We start from the raw sequence: 17,666 nt of genomic DNA on the forward strand, positions 1-17,666 counted from the left end.
CACAACCTCTCACGGCGAGGGGGGCGGGGGTTTTGTTATGGGGTGAGTACCGTGCGATGGGCTAGAGGTGAAACCTCACACGTGTTTCAAGGGCAGGGGCCAATAAGTCGATGCAGGAGAGCGGGGGTGCTGCTGGTGGAGCCCCATCAAACGCAAGCACCACTCAAGTATCACGTCCGAAGACGATGGCTGGCGTCAGAGACGCGCAATGGCTTGGCCCGAAGGCCCATGTCTGAGTGTCTGTGCCGAGGCACAATTGGAAACGGAAGCGAAGCCGAAACACCACCAAGCCATAGCATACCGCAACCCCTCTCAAAGGGCACACCACCCGCCATCCGTCCGACCAACGACCCAGGCCGACCCTTCACACAAGCCCCAGCGGCGCTCGGAGATGAGAAGGGCCAACAGTCGCCCGGGTGCCCGGGCAACAGCCGCCCGTGCACACACACCCCAAACCCGGGACTACCCGACTGCGGTCACCTGGCGCCTACCGGTCCGTGAACCGTATGCTGCGAGCTACAACCCCCAGGGCTAAAATCTGCAGAGCCAGGAAGACCGCAGATAGAGACGACTTAAGCTGTGGGACATTGGCTGGATAGCGCCTGCAAGCGCGGGGCTTGTGCTGCTTGGTGCGTGGTTGTGAAGCTGAGCAGCAGAAATGCTGTGGTAGGTTGGCTGGAGTGCTCTGTGAAGCACTGATGCGGCCACGTGATGTGGGGAACGGCCGCGTGCAGGCACCTGTTAAACACGCACACCGGCGCTCGGCGTCCACCGATGCACGCCCCCTCAACACGATCTCTCAACTCTCGGGTGCTCGTGTGAGTTGTCCGATGTGTGATTCCCGACCTGGCTCTTGCTCTTGGCTCGCTCCGGCGGCTAGGCGACACGTCGATTCCTGCGTCATTCGGCGGTCCACCCCTAGCGCGCGCCCTGACCTCTCTACCGCAGCATACCCCGCTGCCTGTCTTGGCGCCTCCTCCGTCAACGTCGTCCTGAACGCTGTCACCATCTAGCTGGCACGCCACCAGCGCAAGATTGTATTCAGTGCCCACTGGCTCACCCGCCCGCCCCCACACGCATCAACCAAAAACACCGCTACGCCGCGCGCCACTCAAAAAGGCAAACGGTCCGAATCCGCTCTCTCTTTGTCTCTTCACCTACTCCAGCAAACCATCACCACTCCCAACATCTCCACCCTATCCCCTCTGCTCCCTCCCTACGTCCTCTCCCACCTGTCTCTCATCCTCTCCTCGGTCCATCCTCCCCTTCATTCCGCCTTCTTGGCGGCCGCGGCCGCGGCGCGCTTGCGGCTGGCGTCGCTGCCCGTGTTGGCGTGCAGCAGCCGGCCCACGGCCTTGAGCACCTCGTCCAGCAGCACCACGGGGGCGGACCACAGCAGCACCAGCTGCCACTCGGGCCAGGACAGCGGCACGATGGCGAACACGTCGGCCAGGAAGGGCACGTACAGGATGACGCAGTGCAGGCTGATGGAGATGGCGATGGCCAGCAGCAGCCAGGGGTTGGCCCAGGGCGGCATGGTCAGCAGGCTGCCGTCCTCGGACAGCGCGTTGAGGGCGTTGAACATCTCAATGGCCACGATGACGGACAGCGACAGCGTGGAGGCCTTGGCCTTGCCCGCGGTGAAGTAATCGCAGGGGTGCGGGAAGGACACCACACCGCCGCCTGGAGGGTCAGGGAGTGGTGGGGGTGGGGGTGGAAGGAGGGGGAAGGTGAGCGCGTGTAGTCAATTACCAGGCCCGATTCGTGTGAGGGGGTTGGGAAGGGGGCCGAGCTGGCAAGGGCAGTCAAGCAAGAGACACGTGGTGGACAATTGTGCACTGCGCACGTATCGCCAAAGCGGCGGCGGCGCCTGCCACGCACCCTGCAGCAGGTAGGGCTTGGCTGTGAAGTTGCCCCACTCGCGGCAGGACTGCCAGTTCGTGAGCTGCTCCCAGGTCACGGTGCTGTGGCCGTCGCGCGACAGGTCGATGCCCATGAAGCGGTCGTACATGTACCAGGACACGAAGGCGCCCACCTGGCAGCATGGCGGGGAGGTCGGAGGGAAGGGAAGGAGGCGAGTTGTAAGAGCGTGTGCAAGCAAGTGGTTGGTCGGGTGCTCACATGCTGGACATACGAGTGTAGCACGTAGACCCCCCGTGCACGCCCACCCAGCACCGCGTTGCACCCATGCACGTACGAGACGCGCATGCCGCCCGCCCACGCTTTCGGCTTGGCGCTCGTGACCCCAGCGGCCCCCACCCCATGCCCCCTCACCGTGGCCACGCCCACGTATCCTCCGATGACCATGTAGCGGAAGAACACCCAGGGCGTGATGAGCTGGTCGTTGGCGCGGCGAGGCGGCTTGCTCATGATGTCCTTGTCGGGCGCATTGAAGCCCAGCGCCGTGGCGGGCGGGCCGTCAGTCACCAGGTTCACCCAGAGCAGCTGTGTGCGGGCGGTGGTGGTGGTGGTGAGTGTGTGTGTGTTTGTGTGTGTTTGTGTGTGTCTCAAAGGGGAGGGAGGCTAGCAAAGACGTTTGCCATTGGGCAGAGAGAGAAGGCAGGAGGCAGCAGGAGGATGCATGTGCGCGGCGCACGTCGCAGCCACAGCCCAGCCAGCACTGCCTCCTGCCCAGCCGCCGCCCGCCCCGCCGCCTCCCTGCAAGCAGCTGCGGCTCCCCGCGCCCTCCCTTCCGCACGTGCACGCACCTGCACGGGGATGAGCCCCTCGGGCAGGCCCAGGGCGGCGGTGAGGAAGATGGAGGCCACCTCGCCAATGTTGGAGCTGATCATGTAGCTGTGTGTGGGGCAAGGAGGTGGGGGTAAGAAGGGGCAACAGGGGGAGACAAGGACGGCGTTGAGCGCGAGAGGTTGAGCACCGTGAACTCAGATAGGATAGCTTGCCGGATGTAGGAGCTGCTGCAGCGGCCGGCACCAGCCTGAGCAGCGCAATCACTTTCCCCTGGCCTAGCTCCGATCCTCCACGTTGGCATCATCCACTCGGGCAAGTAACCCCAGCTCTCATGATAACGGTGCGAAACCCCCACCCCTCCCCTCCCGTCCCTCACCGCCCCCACCCTCGGCCCCCGCCCTCAGCCCTCGCTTTTAAGTTCTCGAACAAACAACACCTCCCCTCCGCTTGGCTCTCCCCACAGCCCTTCCCTCTGCCCTCCCCTCCCTCACCGGATGAAGGCCTTCATGTTGTTGTAGATGGCGCGGCCCTCCGCCACCGCCGCCACGATGGAGCTGAAGTTGTCGTCCGCCAGCACCATGTCGCTGGCCTCCTTGGCCACCTCCGTGCCTGGCGAGGGTGAGGCAGATGGGGCAGCACATTCATGACCAGTCAAGGAAGTGGCACACCATCTTGGGGAGGGGGGCGGGTTGGGGAATGGGAGGAGGTGACCAGAGCTGCAGCGATGGGAGCAGTTCCAGTAGCACAAAGCGATGTCCGGCTGTGACACCCATACGGCAAAGCACCAGCCCGCCTCTGCTCCTGCCCACTGCCCCCACGGCCTCCGCCCGCCTCCGCCCCCAGTCCTCACCCGCGATGCCCATGGCCACGCCAATGTCCGCCAGCTTGAGCGCGGGGGCGTCGTTCACGCCGTCGCCCGTCATGGCCGTCACCTCGCCCTGCTCCTTGAGCAGCCGCACAATGTCCTGGGCAACAGGGCAAAGGCGTGGGGAAAAGGGAATGGAATGGGGTCCATGTGAGGGGTTTGCGAGGTGAGGCCATGGGGGCCCGGTAAGAGCTTGGTGAGGGGTTGGGGAACGGGAACACTGGCTTGATTCGGTACATACCCGTTTGCCCCCCGGACGTTTGCCCAACCCCTCTCTTACATATAGATACTTTCTGCGAACACCCTGCGCAGCCCCCTTCCAAGCCCCTCCTCACCTGCTTGTGGCGGGGCTCTGCGCGGCTGAAGCACATGGCGGGGGCGGAGGCCAGGATCTCCATCTGGCGCTCGCGGGGCAGCGACACGAAGTCGCGGCCTGCGGGGAGTGGGGGCACGGAGTGTGTGTGGGGGGGGGGTGAGGGTAGGGGGTGAGGGGTGAGGGTGAGACTGGAGGGTGCATGGTAGGATGTGAGAAGGGGTTGATAAGGCGTGTATTTTGGATGGAGGGAGAGGGGCTGAGGCGGGCAGGCGCACTGCTGTCTGCATCCAGACACCCGGTGCCGAGCTCTCCTCACAGCCGCCTGCACAGTCCACACGCCCCCATGGCGCACCCACACACCTGTGTAGCTGTAGAGGGACACGTCGTCACCGGCCCTGTAGTGGGGGTGGGGTTGTGAGACGGGGCGCAGAGGTCAGGTAAGGGAGCTTGAGCGGTCATGAGAGCAGAGATGGGAGAGAGATTTGGCATGCCGTGTACGGGCAGGGGCTACCCAGTGGTAGACTAGAATAAAAAGCCCTCGCGCCGCCCTACCGCCAGCCCAGCATCCCAGCCCCGCATGTCCTGCCCTTGTGCCCGCCCCCCTTTCAGTTGCCCGCCCTCCCGTTGCCCTCTCACTCGAACACGCCGATCTTGCCGCAGATGGCCTCCGCGGTGTCCTTGTTGTCGCCGGTGATGACCATGACGCGGATGCCGGCGGCCTTGCAGCTCTCAATGGCGGGGCGCACCTCGGGGCGCGGCGGGTCCTGGGCGGGGGGACAGGTGATGTCGGGGTCATGGTGCTGTGAGTTGCCGAATGCCGAAGAGACTGCACACATAGGCTCCAGCACGCACACACCCCATATCGACTTCCCCAACATACGTCCTCCCACTCCCCTTAGCATAGCTTGGGCTGATAATCCCTCTCCCCCCCACCCCAGGGCCGCGCATCCGGTAACAACTTTGTCTACAGTCCTCGGGGCATCACTGCCCACTTCTCCAACCATCTCTGCGCCCCCCACCGCCCCCTCACCTGCAGGCCCGTCAGCCCCACCAGCACCAGCTCGCTCTCCACGGCGGCGTAGGTGGCGGGGTCGCGCAGCAGGCGGCCCGCGGGCGAGTGCTCCGCGTCAGAGCCGTCCCAGTCGGACAGAGGGGCGGGCGGGTCGGGCTGTGCAAGCAGGGACGTGGCAGGGCGGGTTGGAAGGTCAGTCCATTGCGGGAGTAGCCGGTCGGCGTGCGTGTACCATGCCCAAGTGTCGCTGTGTGTGCACGTGCACGCTAACATACCTGCACGCCCCGCTCTCCTCCCTCCACCACGCCCCTCTTCTCCTCCCCTTCCCCCTCTTTTGCACACCACACCCTCCCGCCCCCGCCCCCTCCCCCTCCCCCGCCCACCTTGACCGCCAGCGCCAGGCAGCGCAGGGCGTCCCGCGCCATGTCCTTGACGGCGCCCAGCACGGCGGCGCGCGCCACGGGCGTCAGGGGCACCACGCGGCCGTCGGGCAGCATCATGCTGGGGAGCAGGAGGGGGGGTACATCCATAATTAGTTCAGGAAGTGGTAGACGGTAGGGGGGGCGGCAGGCGGCGTGCGTTGATCTTCGCAACGCCCTCCCCACACTGCGCCTTAAATGCGCATTCCCACAATCTGCCTCGGCATATACCCTCGCCCTCTTCGCCACCGCCTTCTCGCAGCCCCGGCGCCGCCCTCACCGGTTGCAGCGGTCGATGACGCACTCGGCGGCGCCCTTGACCAGCAGCGCGTTGCGGGCGGCCCCGGCGGGGCGCACCAGCACCGACATGGACTTGCGGTCGCGGTCAAACTCCAGCAGGGCCTGGACGGGGGCGCGCGACCTGCAGGCGGGAGGGGGAGGAGGGGGAGGTCAGGGGGAGTGTCCCCCGCCCGCCCCAAAAGGTGTGCACCCACCCACCCACCTGTACTCGGAGCACACGGGCTGCGGGTGCTCCTCGGGCGTGGCGGTGCGCTTCTTGCGGGCAGCAGCGGTCTCTGTGGCGGAGAGCGCGGCGGTGTGTGTGTGTGTGTGTGTGTGTGTGTGTGTGTGTGTGTGTGTGTGTGTGTGTGTGTGTGTGTGTGGTGTGTTGGGTGTGTGTGCGAGTGCGTGTGTGGGTGGGGGGGGGAGGGGCCTGGGTGGGCGTGGGTCTCGAGCGACTCATGCGGGGCAGGCCGCCATTCCCCATCTCTAGAGTCTAGTAAGCCGCTGCTCCCCGCCACCCGGTCCTCCCCCGCCTGTCGCGGGGCTGCCCCCGGCCCCGGCTCCCTCACCCGCGGGGTCCGCCACGCCCAGCTTCTCCGCCAGCACCAGCAGCGCGGCCTCGGTGGGTGCGCCCACGGCGCGGAAGGCGCTGCCCTGTGATGGTGGTGGTGGTGAGGGTGGGACACGTGCATGGCGAGGTAAGGGACTCATAGTGCAAGACGCCATCCGCCCATTCTTGAATCAACTGGCATCAACTACGCCTTCCTAGGCATCCAAGCTGTCTGGTTGGTTCCTCTTTTGCTGGCATTGTTTGAAAGTGGAGTGTCCTTTGGACTGGTCAACACAGCCACCTCCACCGCCGTCCGTCCGTCCGTCCGTCCGTCCGTCCACCCACGCACGCACCTTGAACTCCAGGTGCGCCTCGTTGCACACGGCGCACACCTCGGCCACAGTCTGCGAGCGTGACAGTAAGAATATGAGGCGTGGGCGTGCTTCAGCACCGGAGACCTACATGCACTTACAGGGCCCCAACCCCCTAAACCTTTCGACCCACATGCCGGCCCTCAGTGCATTCTTGCGAACACACCACGCTCCCCCACTGGGCCTTCCACTTCATGCACACCTCCCCCCTTCAGCGCCTCACCCACCCACCTGCAGCGCCTTGTCCAGCGCCGCCGCGTGCCCCAGCCCCACCACCTCGCCGTCGTCGGGGCAGTAGGTGTGTCCCGCCACCGCCCAGCGCCGCACGCTGGCGCCGTCCGAGCCCATGGCGGCCAGGGCCACAGCGCTCATCTGCAGCGGGCAGGGGCAGGGGGGGTTACATTCATGATAAGTTCAGGAAGTGGTAGGCGGTAGACCATCTTGGGGGCGGGGGTGAATACCAGCCCAGACTAAATGAAATCGAGCTGAGCTAGCGGAGCACAGGCAGAGGCGATCGTCAGGAGGTTTACATTCATGACTAGTTAAGGAAGTGGTAGGTAGTCAGGGGGGTTGCAAGGATGTTTGACAAAGCGGTACAGGATGCAGGGGGGGGGGGACAAGGGGGAGGAGGTACATCATTGTAAACCCAACTAAACCAGAGCGCGGAGGAGGTTTGGCCTTTATCTTGGTTGCCTATGTGAGGTTGAGGATCCGGGCCACCAGTACACGCGCCCACCTGGTTGGTGGTGAGGGTGCCGGTCTTGTCGGAGCAGATGACGGTGGTGCATCCCAGGGTCTCCACGGAGGGCAGCTTGCTGCGGCGTGGGTGGGGAGGGGGTTGGTGGGGAGGGGGCAGAACATGATAACACGACAATGTAATGTGGAGGTATGGAGAGGGGGGGGGCATGCGAACGCGACATGTACGGCGTCCCGAGTCAGGCATGCGCGCAGGTGCGTTACGCAGTGCGTTCGGCAATGGCCCGCCCATCGACCTTGGCTGCACGCAGCCCCTGCACGCGGCCACTAGGCTCACCCGCCCTGCGACCCCACACCCACGCCCTGCCCCATACCCGCCGCTCTCCCTCCTCACCGCACGATGGCGTTCTTCTTGGCCATGGTGCGTGTGCCTAGAGCCAGGCAGGTGGTGATGACGGCGGGCAGGCCCTCGGGGATGGCGGCCACGGCCAGAGCCACCGCGATCTTGAAGTAGTAGGTGGCCTGGAGCGGGGTGTGGAGGAGGGGTTGTAATTACCAGCCCAAACTAAACCAAAACCAACGAAAACTGGAGTGCAGGCAGAGGCGTTAGTTGCGAGCGATAATACTTATGGGATGTGGGCCGAGGCGTCGCCGAGGGGGGAGAAGGATGTGGGAGGGACGTGGGAGGGAGGGTGAGGCGTGTGGGAGGGGTGATCGGTGGTGGCTGATGTGGGTTGGCGACAGGTGGTGGCCCCCGCGGTGAGCGGTGCTGCTACCGCAACTGCGATTACCGTATCACATATGCCAGGAGAGTTGCTGTCGACCCCCCATCCGTGAACCACTCCTCTAGCCCTCGCCTCCAGCCCCAAGCTCCCTCTTGGCTGACGCAGGAGTGCGTCTGCACACCTATACCCACACACGCACGCGCACCTTGGACAAGTTGAAGGCCACCCCGGGCAGGCCGCCCTCGGGCTTCCAGGTGAACGTGACGAAGTGCTCGTAGTTGATGAGCCACACCACCACACAGATGGCGGCGATGACCTGCATCGCGGTGGGGGCAGCCACCCATGGAGAACGGAGTGGTTCAGTCACAAGTTCAAAGTGCCGACGAGGGAGTAGGCGCACGGGTAGGTCGCGTGCGCAAAGCCCGGCACGTCACCAAGCCATTACGCACAGCCATCCATCCACGCCCCGCTTCTAACGCTATCCTCCAACCACTCTCTGCCCATCCTTGGTAAGTTGTGAACTCTTATACCGGGTTTGGAAGGGTGCCCAAACCTTCAAACACTACCCAACCACCTCCCCCACCTCCCCCCTCACACACGCACCTTGGCCAGCATCTCGCCAAACTCGTCCAGCTTCTTCTTGAGCGGCGTGTCATCGTCCTCCTTGGCGGCGGCCGAGATCTGCTCCTGGATCTTGCCGATCTCGGTGCCCATGCCGATGGACGTCACCACAGCAGAGCAGCTGCCGTTGGCGATGGCGGTGCCCGCGAACAGCATGCACTCCTTGGACTGCGGGCGGTGGGGTGGGGTCGGGTGGAACGGGTTTAGAAGAGGAAGGGGAGGAAGAGGCGGTGAGCAAGGACGAGCACGGTGGGAGCCGGGTGAGTACGAGGTGTGCTCCTGCACACACCGCCCTCATCCCATGCAACCCACTCGCCCACTACAATGGGCCTCTCTTGTTACACAAACAAGAGCACGTATGTACAACCGACGGAACCCCACCTCCCTCCCTCCCCCACCCATGTGTACCTGCAGCTCGCAGTTGGGGTCGGCCACGGGGTCGCTGCCCTTGTTCACCGCCACCGACTCGCCCGTCAGGCTGGCCTGTGGGGTGTGGCGGCAGGAGCACAGCCAACAGGGCCAACACGTTTGACGAGGCGCTCGTGGCGAGGCCACATGAGAGACGGGCTGTGCACGCCACCCTGCCAGCCCCCAAACCGCCTCTTCCAGAGCCCGCCTGCTCCCTTGATGCCCCGACCCTCGCTCATAAGACCCTCACCCACCCACCCGCCTCAGCCCGCCCCCGCCCCCTTCAGGAGCGCCCTGCTCCCCACCTGCTCCACGCGGCAGGTGGCGGTGCGCAGCGCCAGCACGCGGCAGTCGGCGGGCACGCGGTCACCCACGTGCAGGTGCACGATGTCGCCCGGCAGCAGCTCGCGAGAAGGCAGGTCGGACACCTGCAGCGGGCGGGGAGAGGAGGATGGGCGAGGGGGGCTTACATTCATGACTAGTTAAGGAAGTGGTAGACGGTAGACCATCGGGGGCGGGGAAGGAGGGGTCGGGAGGGCCAGGTGAGGAGAGCGGGTTGGCGCGCTTCAGGCCCGGTCCGGCGAGGGTTGTACACTTGTACCTCACCCGCACGCGCGCGCATACGTGTCTTGGATGCACTGGTGCCGAGGACTAGCACACATCTTGCCAGCCTCACGGGCTGCGGTTGGGTTGGCCATGCCTCGCTTTGGACGGCACGCATAGCCCCCATCCCTTCTGCCGTACCCAGCACTCTGCCACGTATGACAGCCCCATCCCCACTCCATATCGGCCATGGCTCCCAGCAGCTGCAATCCAGCCCCTCGCCATGACACCGCCCAGATGTGCCGGCCTCCTAGGCGCCACCACCACCACCGCCGCCCGTTTCCATCCGCCGCCTCCGCCCCTCCCCCTTCCGGCTCCTCACCATCTTGCCATTGCGCGTCACGTGCGCCGTCTCGGTCTGCAGCTCCTTGAGCGCCTCCAGCGCCGACTCGGCGTTGCTCTCCTGCCACACGCCCACGCCGGCGTTCAGGATGAGGATGAGCAGGATCACCAGCGGCTCGATGAAGGCGCGCAGGCCCTCCTCGTGCGCGCCCTCCTCGAAGTAGGCCAGCGCGAACGACACCACCGCCGCCAGCAGCAGGATCTAGCAGGCAAGCAGAGGTACGGGCTGAGTGGTCATAGGAGTGAGAGGGGAACGTGAAGGGCAAGTGTATGGGCGAGCAGGTGGTGCTGGCCTGGGGGGTAAGGGCACTGACGTCCACGCGGGTGAGGAGGGCGATCGGGTCAGGGTGAGGGAGGGCGGGAGTACCGTTGACGCGCAGTGTCGACAGGTTGACGGCGCAGGACACGGGTGCGTGTACCGGCGGAGGCAGCGAAAGGGCGTTTCCCGCCACCGGGGAGTACCCGAAATTTCAAGTGCATTCCCACGCCTGAAGCCCAGGGGTGAACGGGGCTTGCGCCGGCTGGCGCCCACACCGCCAACGAGCTACTCGCGAGGCGCCAACCAACTTGCTGTTCATCTGCGTGTGCTCACCCGCACGAGCGTGTCCTCAAACTGCTCCACAATCATAGCCCAGATGCTCTGCTTGGACTCCTTCTCAAGCTCGTTGTAGCCATACGTGGCGCGCTTCTCCTCGACCTTCTGGTCCGTCAATCCCGTCTTCGGGTCCACGTCCAAGTGCGACAGCACCTGGGCCGTGGTCATAGACCACGGCGCAAACCCGTCGTCCGCCATCTTCGTCACCCCAGATACCCCTTGAGTCTGCGAGCAAGAACTGTGTCCGCTCACACCAGAGGGACACGTTGGCCCGGCGTGCTGCACCTCTGCTTCCGAGCACTGACGACGGCTTTAGTTAGTAACCAAGTTAGAATGTCACAATAAGAATTGTACTTGGAAGAGAAACTGGCAGCGAGAGAACACGCGGCGATCGATCGTAGCTTTTCTAGAAATAGTACTAGAGGGCATACAGTAAGCCCAGTCCGAGTGGTGCAAGTCAAGTAGAACCACAGGTTCTGGCTCGTGCAAGGAAGGGGCGGAAGCAGGCTTTGCTCAGAGCGGGGCGGGGCCTCCCGCGATCATTGCGTGTCATCGCGGTCGAGCTCGCCGCGACTACCAAGCCCGCGCGCTGCATGTATTCCTTACATACGCTTTAAAATGTCAGCAGCATTTCCAGTGCCGCAAATTGCGGATAACCCCGACGGGTGGGGTCCGTGTAGCGTGCCTGCGCACTTGAAGGACATTCCATTCGCGCCCTTCAACAAGGGAGACAAGCTAGGCAGGGTTGCAGATTGGTCCCAGAACGCTTATGGCAACAAGTATGGCGGTGAGTTGCAGGTGGCGGGGTCGGCGGCGAACACCCGCGCAGATCGGTAAGGCCTCGTTCGGCTTTTGTGCGCAGGTCGCGGCTTTCAGCAGGGTGGCCCGCCGGTGTTCAACTTCTTCGCAAACGAGGAGGTGAGGCAGCGGGGCCCCTGGCGACGCTTTGAGCGCGGGATGTGCGGCGGCTGCGTTTAGCTGATAAGTCGATCTGGTTGCAGGAGGAGTCGTTCCATCTGGTGGATAACCGCCCTGTGAAGACCAACAAGTTTGGAGGGGGCCGGCGCTTCCAGCAGAACAATCGCTTCAACAACCAGCAGCGTCGCGACGGCAAGGACGGTGCTCGTGGCGGGCCAGAGCAGGACAAGAAGAAGGGTGGTGCCCAGCAGCAGAAGAAGCAGCAGTTCTATGGCCGTGATAACAACAGGGTGAGCATCGGCAGGGCGCGACGTGGCCTGCCGGGTTCGTTCGGGCGTTGCTGGAGCGCGCAAATGCTACATAAAGCATATACAGAGGCGAAGAGGGTTTAGGGAGGGTTCCGGGGTCATCAGAGGCAGGGCCGGGAGGGGGGCCCGCAGCCCGGCACCCGAGTCCCCCAAATGCTCCACCAGGCAGGGGCAAGGCCTTGCGCACGTGTGGGCTGTGCGCTCTGCGGACTCCGTGACGGGGTGTCTGGCGGGCGCGGCGACCAGCCAGGACAGGCGCGCACGCGGAGTAAAGCTCCAGCGTCCCTGTTCGATTTGTTGCAGTCCAGCACCTGAATCCTCAAGTGCCCTGATCCGTTCTGTCTGTGTGGCCCGCACGCACGCGCAGCCGACCCAGTACAGCAGCAGTGTGGAGATCGGCGCTGACTGGGCGGTGGTGGAGCAGATTAACACGACCAGCCTGGGCCGCCTCAACTACAACCCCGGCGAGCCGGTGGACCTGCTGGCGTGCGGCTCGCTCGAGTACTACGACAAGGTGGGGGGCAGGGAGGGAGGCAGCACGGGGTGGCAGTAGGGGGGCGCAGGGCGGCGTCGTGAGGGGTTCATTATACGCTTAGCCCAATTGGGGCTGGCTGGAAGGTTGCGTGGGGGTTACCAGTGAGCGGTGATGAGGTCGGTAGAGGAACGGGCGGGGTCGGGCTGGCCAGTGGAGTGGGGGAGGCTCCTGCTGCATGCGGGGTCCCCGATGAGAACAACGCAGTGAGCAGCTGCAAGCTTTGGCAGCGGCAGCAGCCGGCACCACCTCCACGCGCACTTCCGGGCTAGTGGAGCTTTGGTCGGGCTTTGGACGTGAGCAGAGCCGGAGCGCTACACAGCGGCAGCAGCCTGGAGGCATGCGCCGGAGCGGCGGAGAGGGAGGGGAGGGAGGGAGCACATGGCTCTGCGCCCAGAGGTGCCAGCCAGAGGCGTGGGCCACGTGTTGGGCCCCTGGCTTTCAGGTGCAGACCTGGCATTGGCGATGGTAAAGACTCCTGGAGCAGCAGCCGCAGCAGCAATAGCGGCAGCAGCAGTGGGATCGACTGAGGCTCGGAGCCTGGGGCTCTGCCGGCTGCGAGGCAGCCTGCGGCCTTGTGCTGCGTGCGCCGCAGCCCCAGCTGTCTTGCGCGGTGCTGGAGCCCCGCTCTGCCGCTTGGACGCAGGCGCCAGCACTAGCGGCACAACTCTCGCCCACTCCAGATTTCATGCCAATCGGCCCCGCTCTGGCTCTCCTGAAACTGCTCGACTGAATACATCGCCCCTCTCGTCTGCACCTCCCCCTTATTCACCCCCTTGCAGTCGTACGACAACCTGGCTGTGAAGAAGGAGAAGCCGCTGGAGAAGACCAAGCGCATTTTCCGCTCCGTGTCCACCTCGGACGACCCGGTGCTGGCGCAGATGGCGGCGGGCGGCAAGGCGCGCGTGTTCGCGGTGGACTCCATCCTCACGCACCTCATGTGCATGCAGTCCTCCAAGTACGGCTGGGACCTGCTGGCCACACGCAAGGTGCGGCCGCGCGGGCTGGCCCATGGGGGTGGACGGGCGGCTGGTGGCGGGGGGGGGGGCACGGGAGGTCTGGAGGGAGGGCGAGGCGGTGGAGAAGTGGCCGTAGGGTAGGACGAAGGTTGGTGCATGTGGGTTGGTGCGTCGGGAACAGGACGAGTTAGTTGCACGTAAGAGGCCGCTGCCTCCCACTTCCGCCTCGCCTCGACCGCACCATCACCACTTACTACTCACCCTTCCCGCCGCTACACACACACACACACACACACACCACACACACACAGGGCGACCAGCTGTTTTTCGACTGGCGGCCCAGCTCCAAGTTCACGCTGCTCACCGTCAACGAGACCGCGCCCGAGGCGGTGCCCGAGGTGAGGGACTGGGGGAGGCAGTGAAGAGGGCAGCTGCAGGGCGGGGACAGATAGGAGAGCGGGGTCAGGCTGCTCACGTGGGGACATATGCGGCGAGGGCACTGCGCTGAGCGTGGGTCTGGAAGCCTGCGTTCGACCACCGCTCGCTGCCTCACTCCCCTCATCGCTTCGTGCACTACACGCCAACAGGACAAGGACAACATCAACGGCATGAACCACCTGGCGCTGGAGGCAACCGCCATCAACCAGAACTTCTCGCAGCAGGTGAGGAGGGAGGCGGAAGCATAGGAGGCAGGGAGGTGCGGGAGGCGGGTGGGGCACCGGAATGGGTCGGAGCAGTGTCCGAGGTTGCGGTAAACAAAGAGGAATGCATCACAAGCGCATAAGGCAGTGACGACATTCTATAACGACATCACCTCTGAATATCACGGCCTCGACAAGATCGGGCTGTGCTGAGGACCTACATAGGAAGAACTGAGCCTCGCATGTTGGATACCTGTGGCAACGACTGGCACACATCTTGGGTGGTTGCATTCATTGCGCATGGCATTGGGCAGTGACGATATTCTATAACGACATCACCTCTGAACACCACAGCCTCGACAAGATCGAGCTGTGCTGAGGACCTACATAGGAAGAACTGAGCCTCGCGTGTTGGACACCTGTTGGCTAGGACTGGCACACATCTTGGGTGGTTGCATTCATTGCGCACGGCATTGGGCAGTGACGATATTCTATAACGACATCACCTCTGAGCACCACAGCCTCGACAAGATCGAGCTGTGCTGAGGACCTACATAGGAAGAACTGAGCCCTTTCGTCTTGGAGGACGTCTGTGTTGGGGCGGGTACTTGGGACGAAAGAATGCGTGCCAAGGGCCAGGAGGGCTCAGAAAGGCAATGGGCCGGGCAGCGACGACAGTCCTTAACGGCATCGTATCCTAATTTGCAGTTCCACCCGCAAGCCGGGCTGTGCTGAGGACCTACATAGGAAGACCGGAGTCCCGGGCTGGTCCGTCCCTCCGCCTGCCGCATTTCCACTCGTACCCGCCGCCTCTGACCTGCATGGCCCATCACTAAGACTATGTGCTCGCACGCCACCACACAGGTTCTGGTCAAGGACGGCAACAAGCTGGACCTGGGCAACGCCAACCCCTTCGCCTCGCCCAGCGACGCCGGCAGCCTGGCCAGCGTGGCCTACAAGTGAGTGCGCGCGCGCGTATATGGGTGTTTGGGTGGGTGTGGATGCTCGGGTCGGTGGGCGGCGAGGGCCATGCCAGGCGTGGGGGGGGGGGTGGCAGCGCACCGCCTGAAATGTGCGGAACGGAAGGCAGGGGGCCGGGAGGGGCAGACATGGTGCTGTTGAAGCTGATGATGGGTGTCAGCAGGTTTTGCTCGGCCCGTGCCACCCAGTATCAACACCACTACTTTATCCCCACGGCGTCACGGCCCCTACCCTCCCAGGTACCGCAAGTGGAAGCTGTCTTCGGCCGCGGACGCGCCCGAGATTGTGGTGCGCTGCGAGGTGGATGGTGCGATCAAGGGGCCAGAGGGCGCGGCGCCGCAGACGGTGCTCATTAAGGCGCTCAACGAGTACGACATCAAGGGCCAGGTGGGGACGGTGTTGGTGGGGTGGGAGCCAGGGAGGGAGAGGAGGGCCGGCCCGGAGGTAGCAGGGGCGGCCCAAGGTGGTTGCCGGTTTCGCGGTGCAGTGGCTTTGGCATGTGGGTTTAGGTACACATGAACTGGCTCCATATTTTTTCCGACCGGCCTAACGTCGCCCCTCCCCTTTGGGTTACCCCAGGACTACCGCAAGCGTCTGGAGAACCAGAAGGGTGCTGTGGTGCTGTCCGAGACCAAGAACAACAAGTTCAAGGTAGGCGTGGGGGATTGTGTGGATGGATAGTAGCGGACGACGAAGGGCCAGAGGGCCAGACTACATTACCAAACGATCCTTGCCGTATCGCCTTCCGCGATCACGCCCGCAGGTGGCCAAGTGGGTGGCGAGCTCGCTGCTGTCGGGCGCCGACCAGATCAAGCTGGGCTTTGTCAGCCGCGCCACGCCCCGCGACGTGTCCAACCACGTCGTGCTGGCCATGCATGTGAGTGTGGGGTGGGAAGGGCTCCGAGGGTATGAGGCTGAAGGGAGACTGGAGGGTTGGGCGGCAAGCGGTGATAGGGGTGGGCAGGTGTTTTCAGGCAAACCACCCGCGCGGGCAGTGACGACATTCTATAACGACATCACCTCTGAATATCACGGCCTCGACAAGATCGAGCTGTGCTGAGGACCTACATAGGAAGAACTGAGCCTCGCGGTTTGGCTGCCTGTTGGCAAAGACTGGCTTACATCTTAGGTCGTTGCATTCATTGCGCACGGCATTGGGCAGTGACGATATTCTATAACGACATCACCTCTGAGCACCACAGCCTCGACAAGATCGAGCTGTGCTGAGGACCTACATAGGAAGAACTGAGCCCTGAATCCACGAGTCCCTGCACGACATATCATCCCCACGCCCACGACCCACTTGGTGCACCAGCTCCTGACGCCCGCCTCCTTCCCGCGCCCCCGCACCTCTAACCCTCCTCGCGCCCACACAGGCGCTCAAGCCCAAGGACTGCGCGCGCTCGTTCCACGTGGACATGGACAACTGCTGGGGCATTGTGCGGGCGGTGTGCGACCTGCTGCTGGGGCTGGACGAGGGAGCCTACCTGCTGGTCAAGGTGGGCGGGGAGGGCTGTGGGGTGTTGGGAGGGAGGTTGTAAATACCAGCCCAAACTAAACCAAAGCCAAGGAGGCCTGTTTTGGGAGGGGGGTTAGACGGGAACGTGGGAGGACGGGGAGAGGAGGGTGCTGGTGGTGGCCGCGATCCAAGCTCTGGTGGTGTTGGCTGGGAGGCTGGGAGCGGTTCCTCCCGGCCCGCACGCATGACCTCCATCCAACGCAAGGCCAAGTCAACCTGTACAGCAGCATAACTGAACCCATGCTTGGTCGGACTGCCCCTCTTTGTAATGTCACATTCATAACTAAACCCATCGCTCGCACGCGCGCACACCCTTCCCCCCACCAGGACCCCAACAAGGAGCTGCTGCGTGTGTACTCGGTGCCCGCGGACGCCTTCGCCGCGGTGTCGGCGCCCGCGCCCGAGGACGACGCCGACGGCGTGGACATGGGCGGCGAGGTGGCGGGGCCGGCCGGCATGGACGTGACGGTACCGCTGGTCACCGGCCTCAAGGTCGCAGACAGCGGGGCAGCGGACGCGGACGACGCGTAAGCGGAGTCGGCACGGGGGAGGGGTTCAATGGGCGTGGGTACTGCGTGATTGTGTGTGCGAGCGGGCGCGTGTGCGCGTCTGCACGTGTCGTTGTTGTCACCTGTGTGTTTCTGGTGTGTGGCGACGGCATGCGACACGGCATGTGCGCATGTGTGTACGTGTGTGTGCGTGTGTCGGTTTTTGACGCGGGCGCGGGCTCTGTAGCAGAGCGGCTGCAGCCAGAGACGTAGTAGACATCAGGGCAGGCAGGATACATACACTCGAGAAGACGTGAAGCAGGGCGTGGGACATATGTGTGTGTTTGCCAAAGGCAACGCACCAGCAGGGGGAGTAGCGGGTAGGCATACACGAATCTCATGCACGCAAAGCACCGGATGGTGCCGCAAGGACGCGGGAGGAGCAGCAGTAGCAGCAGCAGGCGGATTCTTACCCTACATGTTTTAAGGCTGGAAGACTGAGGCTATGCCGTGTTGTTGGATTTGAGGGTGGTTGCTGCAGTCATGTCGCACGTGCCCCGGTCAAGGATCAGGAGGCAGGCGCTGTGTGTGCGGGCGGGGGGGAGCACTGCAGGCGGGCCGGGGGGCTCGGCAGGCAGCTGGCAGCACAGCGCCGAGGCTGGGGTCTACACAAGGACGTACAGTGCATGTAATGTCATCCAAGCTAGTGTCACCGAGTGGCCCACGTGCGTGATGGGGTCTTCATCCGAGTGTCACAACGGCTGCCTCAGGGCCAACCTCCCCTAGTGCCAGCAAGGTGACTTGCGTGTGTACAGTCTGCCTGA

The 17,666-nt window shown here is 64.1% G+C and overlaps 2 protein-coding genes across 2 annotated transcripts; one reads left to right on the forward strand and one right to left on the reverse strand.

Moving 5' to 3' along the window:
- Positions 1–729: 729 nt before the first annotated feature.
- On the reverse strand, positions 730–10,964 carry CHLRE_05g242350v5 (uncharacterized protein). Its single transcript, XM_043062424.1, has 24 exons — positions 10,494–10,964; positions 9,882–10,103; positions 9,262–9,384; positions 8,957–9,031; positions 8,531–8,716; positions 8,133–8,243; positions 7,597–7,724; positions 7,243–7,321; positions 6,738–6,878; positions 6,489–6,539; positions 6,155–6,239; positions 5,806–5,878; positions 5,584–5,724; positions 5,268–5,385; positions 4,903–5,040; positions 4,509–4,636; positions 4,233–4,267; positions 3,892–3,989; positions 3,542–3,656; positions 3,183–3,300; positions 2,709–2,796; positions 2,275–2,445; positions 1,882–2,035; positions 730–1,683 (listed from the first exon to the last, which is right to left on the reverse strand). Exons 1-24 carry the CDS (start codon positions 10,692–10,694, stop codon positions 1,268–1,270), a joined length of 3,195 nt encoding a protein of 1,064 aa, XP_042924723.1. The 5' UTR covers positions 10,695–10,964; the 3' UTR covers positions 730–1,267.
- Positions 10,965–11,074: 110 nt separating this feature from the next.
- On the forward strand, positions 11,075–17,546 carry CHLRE_05g242300v5 (uncharacterized protein). The gene is made up of 13 exons (XM_043062422.1): positions 11,075–11,283; positions 11,359–11,414; positions 11,498–11,704; positions 12,090–12,236; positions 13,037–13,243; positions 13,525–13,611; positions 13,801–13,875; positions 14,719–14,813; positions 15,075–15,222; positions 15,415–15,486; positions 15,599–15,712; positions 16,212–16,334; positions 16,682–17,546. The coding sequence occupies exons 1-13, from the start codon at positions 11,115–11,117 to the stop codon at positions 16,883–16,885; spliced, it is 1,704 nt and encodes a 567-aa protein (XP_042924724.1). The 5' UTR covers positions 11,075–11,114; the 3' UTR covers positions 16,886–17,546.
- The last annotated feature ends 120 nt before the right edge of the window (positions 17,547–17,666 follow it).

This window comes from Chlamydomonas reinhardtii, chromosome 5 (assembly GCF_000002595.2).
Source record: "Chlamydomonas reinhardtii strain CC-503 cw92 mt+ chromosome 5, whole genome shotgun sequence".
NCBI lineage: Eukaryota > Viridiplantae > Chlorophyta > Chlorophyceae > Chlamydomonadales > Chlamydomonadaceae > Chlamydomonas > Chlamydomonas reinhardtii.